The following is a 6,000-nucleotide window of genomic DNA, read 5'->3' on the forward strand; positions in this document are numbered from 1 at the left end:
CGCCAGTGACGTCAGCGGCAATTCGAGTCGCGGCTCGACGGGGGATCTCGTTATTGGAGGGAGTCTTTAACCCATGAGCCCTGTCCACAACGCTCTCATGCCATACCCGCGGCTCATGAGTTCCGCATTCAGTTGGCACATAGGTCTGTTGGATAGAATGTAATATCCCGCTTTTCCAATTCTACAAAAGGAATCACGCCCACTTTTACATTGCTTCTTATGCAGCTTTCTAGAGCACACCCCGTATTTCTCACCTCCACATAGGTCTGTTTGGTAGAAATACGTCCAAATGTGAGAACGAAATGATTCCTGGGTGGTTGGAGAAGAGATTCCCGGTTTCTGGAACAGATTCCCTGATTTTCCCGGTAAATTTTCATTCCCTGATGAATCCCGGTTTTTAAAGAACTAGACACCATGGTTTTATATCAACGTGGACTCCTTGGGGCCTTCCTAGATTTCAAGAGAGACACGTCTTTAAAAATGTGAAACTCAAACCTTCAAGGAGGTGAAGAAGGAGTGTGTCTTCTGGATGACGGAGAGGTGATGGGCTGCGGAGGGGGTGCTGCGCTCTCGCTCGGCGGCGCGGGCCGTCTCCAGGCGGACGTCCCCGCGGTGGCTCAGCTCCGAGGCCGACTTGGAGAGGTGCCGCCCCATCAGCGAGGGGCTCTCTTTGATTCGACATCTTAGACCTGCACAGATCAACAAACGGCCCCGCTTGGATTATCCCACAACTCCAACATACACACTGAAAAAGAATTCTCGGCGTTTTTACCAAGGTCCGTTGGTACCTATGCCATCTCACTTTATTTTACCGATTATTGGTAATTTTACCAAGACAGACTGGTAAGCTTACCTAAAAAACGGTATTTTTACTGTTTCAAATTTTCAGGAACTTTAGATGAAAATACAGACAAGATTTTCTGAAAACTTGAAAGAAAAATATTCAAGAGTTGACAAGGGAATTCGTATTTTATCAAAGACAATTTGGAAACGCCTGAAGGTTCATACGGCGTTTTTCATTAGCACGACCGTCTAGTGGTCCAGTGTAGGATGACAGCGAGATAGTGCACTGAAAAAAAAATCACGGTGTATTTACTAAGAAAAGGGTAAAATAACCAAGAATTCAGGGTTGTATTTGATCCCAGTTTTTTCTTGATAAAATTACCATTTATGGAATTTGTAATTCACCGCGAAATCTTCGTAAATTCATTGAACTTTTTCGGTAATTTTACTGGACCTTGGTAAAAACGCCAAAATTTATTATCGACTGTGGTGGATTACCGAAATAAAATGGAAAAGTTTTTTGAGTTTAGAAAGTATCATACGGCGTTATTCCTGAGCATGGCAGAATACACTTGAGTTTAGAAAGGAGTACACTGAGGAGTCCGGCACGTACCGTCTTGACGGGCAGGGTGTCGACCAGGATGGCAAAATGTTATGAAAAATAAAATGTTGAAATTTCACGTGAAATATTTCGTGTAAGTTCGGAGATTTTTGAAAGATATTCAGAATTACTGGTTCCTCTTCATGTTTCGCAAAATGACAGAATAGTGAATTTCTTCTTGAATGGTGTGTTAAGTGCGGGTTACGAAGTCGAGTCCCTCGAAAATTGAAAATATATCACTGAAATTTCCGATCTTTCATTTCTTGCCCCTTACGTTTCATGCCACCCTGGTCTGGTGTCGACTGCTGCCGCGACTCTCCGAAAGCTGCGGTGAGAATTAAAGATAAATCTTGTAATAGAATGGGGCCATATCACTTACGTTTTAGGGCCACATTCCATTATGCTTTCTAGCTCATTCGGGCCGAAAGCCATCGATTTCGCAAGTGCAGGCTCAGACGAGCATTTGGATGTTTATTGTATCCGTCTCGGAGCGCCGATTTATCTCGCAATCACGTCTTCGACGTCATCGCTCGATCGGCTGCTACGAGATGTATGTTCTCGAGATTCGCGGCGGATTCATTCGTATCTTCGAGGCAGCGAGTATAGGAGCATCTAGCCAGTGCATCTTGTGTATACCGTTGTATTTTGTATCGAGATATAGATCAGCTCTACCGTTTGACTAAGAGCGTTGGATTATTTCATCCCCCCCCCCCCCCATTACAATCTATCGACGACTATCTTGACAGTTTTGTGAAGATAGCAATTGGGACGAAATCAATAAATAAAGTTGACACTGTTTTAAGAGAATATCGTGTTGAATTACGAAAATGTAATACTAATTGCCCTGTGATGCTTCTCCCAGAGCGTTTGGGGCATACAGTTTCGAGAAATGGAAAAACAGCAACGCTTCTGATCTTGTGTGTTCAAAATCTGGAATAGCGCCTCTAACGTACACAACAATACCACGATTAGAGCTGCGTGGTGCTGTGCTACTAGCACAATCGATTGCAAAAGTTCGGGAAACTTTAAACGTAAAAGTCTTTAACTTAAAGGATAAAATATTCTGTTGGTCTGATTCAGTAATTGTACTCTCATGGGTTGCATCCTCAATTGAAAATAAAGACAAATATGATGCAAAAAGAGTTACTGAAATTCATTCATTATCAAAAATGCGGGATTGGCACTGCGTCCCGTCAGCAAAAAATCCAGCAGATGTGTTAACAAAGGGAAAACCTCCCACTGGGGAAAAAACTTCCTATTGGCTGATCCTGTAGTTCAACCTGCTACTCCTACGACGTCTAGCGAATCGGTTAAACGTAACGTCCACCTGTGGAGGAGGTTACTGCACCCCAGCCTGCGAGGAGAGGTAAGGTATAGTCGTACTCCGAGACACTGTTCGAGCCACCCGTCCGCTCCAGGCTACGATAGGAATGCGCGAATTGAGGGGATTAGGTACCTTTGAAGCGTGCCAGTAGGGCTCGCTTTTTGAAATCACTCGGATGTACCATAGTACAGCACACAGATCAACCAATGCTATTCAACGGGTCGTCCAAATACTTTTTTCCTCGCACCCGTTTCTTTGTCTTTGAACCATTACACTGTCAAGCCCTGATGGTCTTTTACCAAATAATCTAATGAACTGCTAATTGGAAACCCTTGAGAACATTTTTCTGTCAAAACCGTATTATTCAATTTGACAGAAACCTCATAGGAGCTCTCTTACGCTCGGAGGACTCAACTCTAGAACCTTCTTTCCCGCCAAAACTCTATTGCCAATGAGCGTCTTGCACTGTAAGTGCAATCTGTGATGAGCCTCGTGACTCATTATACTATGTACTAACCATGGCCCCTGCCGAAATCCACTAAAACCACTACAGTTATCTCGCGATATAGCCAGGGTGTCCGGTTTCGAGCAAGGCAATAAAAGACGGCGAGGCGATTAACCGATTAACCATTCACCGTGATGCCAGGATCCACCAAATTTTCTCAAAAATTGTTTTCCGTCTATTTAGCGAGTTTTTCCTTACTTTCCGTTAAAGTACAAATAAAAAGAGACCTCATTTGTACAAATCGGCCGAATAGGAGAGAAGTTACAGTTCGAAATCCAAAGAGATTAACTGAACGCGATTTCGATGCACGGCAGTTCGCCCAAATCACGGTCGTGCGCAAATGCCGCATATCAGCTTAAAATCAAGATAATTGGACGGAATCTTTAAAATTAATTTACATTCAACGTTCATGAATCAATATTTTCTCCCAAATTTAGCAAAAAGTACCAATTGATGCAAAAAGCAAAGACGTGAAAATAAGAGGTATTTGTCCAACATTTCAGTTATTCGGCACGCTTTTCCAACATACTCATGTTGGATTTTTTCTTCTTGTTTTTTTTTAGAAGGATTGCGCGAACGACACAGAGACCGATCGGTCATCAATATTAGACTCCAATCGTGGAAGGCGCTATTGATACAACTATTTCACCACGGGGGATGTCCACACTGCAGCTTGCTAGATTGAAGGCGTTCTGCACTGTGGTGACGGCTCGGTCTCACCGCGCCTACGCGGTGCTGGCAGCGGAACAAAACTAGAACATCGCTTCGACATTCTCCACCTGCTTTCTGTTTCTATCATAGTTTACCGACAATAATGAGTCATACTTGCAAAATTTTGAATCATCGCTGATGCTTTTTTTTTTGGCAAGGATTGCGCGAATGGCAAAGACGGTATTTCTGTTAATTTTATTCATGTGGCGTCAACGCAGCAGACTCGCCCGAATATTTGAATCTCTCTTATCAGGAGCTCTTTTTTACTGTACATTCCTTATTGGCATCATTGTATTTCAGTCTGTGAGCCACGTATTTAAGTGTTTCAAAAAAAATTAAAAAAGGAAAAAGAAAAAAGAATATAAAAGAACGATTAATTTTTCAAACCCGCCCGTTTATTTTGTAAGCATGCGACGCGTTCTTCTTCCTTCGTGATGAAAGACCGCGATTACTTTCTTGCTGAGAATTATCTGAGACACTCACTTCACTCTGATTTTTGGCTGGCTATTAGGAATGTTACCACTTGTGACAGAGAAATATAAATATTTCGCACACCATTAGCGTATTCCTAATGTTACGCATTCGCGCAATCCTGTTTCACCGCCGTCCCACTCCTGCACGCTCTGGCTACATCGAAGACAGCTCTAACCAATTATCCACTCCCTATCCCGTTGTTGATTCCATCTATGTTACGATTGACACCGCAGACACAGAGAATTTCTTCACCCTCCTCCGTGAGATTTACCTTCACTGAAAAAAAAAAAAAAAAACAATGGATCTAGAGTCCAGACTCTTGAAAACATTGACAAGAAGATTGACTCTTGATTCAATCAGATTTAGGCTTTAATCAAAAGGAAATCCGCTCAAATTAAGAGGCTTGGTTCTTGATTTAAGCTTAAATCTGATTGAATCAAGAGTATTTTTTCTTACCGATGTTTTTAAGAGTCTGGACTCTAGATCCAATGTGTTCCCCCCCCCCCCCCCCCCAGTGTTGGTGTGTAATATCCGGACGAGCGCTATCGGGCGGTCGGCGTTATTTCAGCTGAGAATTAAGTTCTAATATGTAGATTCATTATGAAATCTCGTAGAGATCACGGCGGGGTCACCACATTTTATGAACGTAATTATACTATAAAGAAAAAGGGAAAGGATAACAGGGAAAATAAGGTGATGAATGACAGATATATGTAGGAGCGACCATAGGAGACAAATATACCGGTACAAATATATAGGTATAATATAGGAGGATAGTTGTTGGTATGATTATGCGTGTGTGGAGTTTTTTTTTTTTTTAGTTTATATTGACTATGTGTGGTATTCGCACTAAAAATTTATAATACGAGATATTATAATAGTTTGTATTTCTGATATGTTGTTGCAGTTCTACTGTACAATCGTCAAACCGATCTTCTACGCCGTTGGCAACCCGATCGTCTACTGGTGCTCGTGGAGCTATCTCGCGCTCGTCTCGTCAACAAAGGATCTCTTCGAGCGGGTCCAGTACAAAAATTGAAGATCCAGAGGAAGCTCGTGATAACCCGACACCCAAGGGGTAATTTGGAAAATTATATCAGCTACCTTTTTTTTTTTTTTTTTTTCCACATTCATAATACGAAATTTTTCCCGTTTTTCGTATGTAGCGTTGTAATCGAACAGTTACGAAAATCGCCTATCATAATCGACTTAGTTGCGTATAAGCAACGCTCTCGTTTTATATTTTGCGCTATTTCGTTAGGAATGTTACAAGGGATCTGCTACGACGATCGTATATCGTAATCAACATCATTTCTTATAAGCGATGTTGCCACTTCATATTTAAATTTCCAGTGGTCGGGTAATGCAGCAATCGGGGGTCCGGATACAAGTAAAGGTCATATTAGGAGCGGTAGTAACCGACCAGTCGTGATTATAAATTTAAAGTAACACTGAATTTTTTATTTTTAAATTTAATATAATGGTAAATTTAACTATTCATAGTGGGAACCGCTAATTTAAGACTGAATCCGTACTTAACTACATTAATCCACAATAATATGTTTGTGTTAATGATCATGGGATTTATTTACGCGTCAAGAG

General features: G+C 41.6%; 2 protein-coding genes across 4 annotated transcripts in view; one reads left to right on the forward strand and one right to left on the reverse strand.

The window, feature by feature from the left end:
- The window catches only part of Mctp (multiple C2 domain and transmembrane region protein), a 338,130-nt gene that overhangs the window by 226,697 nt on the left and 105,433 nt on the right, over positions 1-6,000 (reverse strand). For 2 of the 3 annotated variants that reach the window (XM_072304485.1, XM_072304486.1), the window contains exon 2: positions 496-689. The exons of the other annotated variant lie outside the window; for it this stretch is intronic. In XM_072304485.1, the coding sequence (XP_072160586.1) occupies positions 496-689 (194 nt within the window). The remainder of the gene's footprint in view (positions 1-495; positions 690-6,000) is intronic. 3 annotated transcript variants of the gene reach the window in all.
- LOC109041622 (uncharacterized) overlaps positions 1-6,000 on the forward strand; it is a 92,794-nt gene that overhangs the window by 56,413 nt on the left and 30,381 nt on the right. The gene's annotated exons all lie outside the window — the stretch shown is intronic.

Source organism: Bemisia tabaci, chromosome 9, assembly GCF_918797505.1.
Source record: "Bemisia tabaci chromosome 9, PGI_BMITA_v3".
Classification (NCBI taxonomy): domain Eukaryota; kingdom Metazoa; phylum Arthropoda; class Insecta; order Hemiptera; family Aleyrodidae; genus Bemisia; species Bemisia tabaci.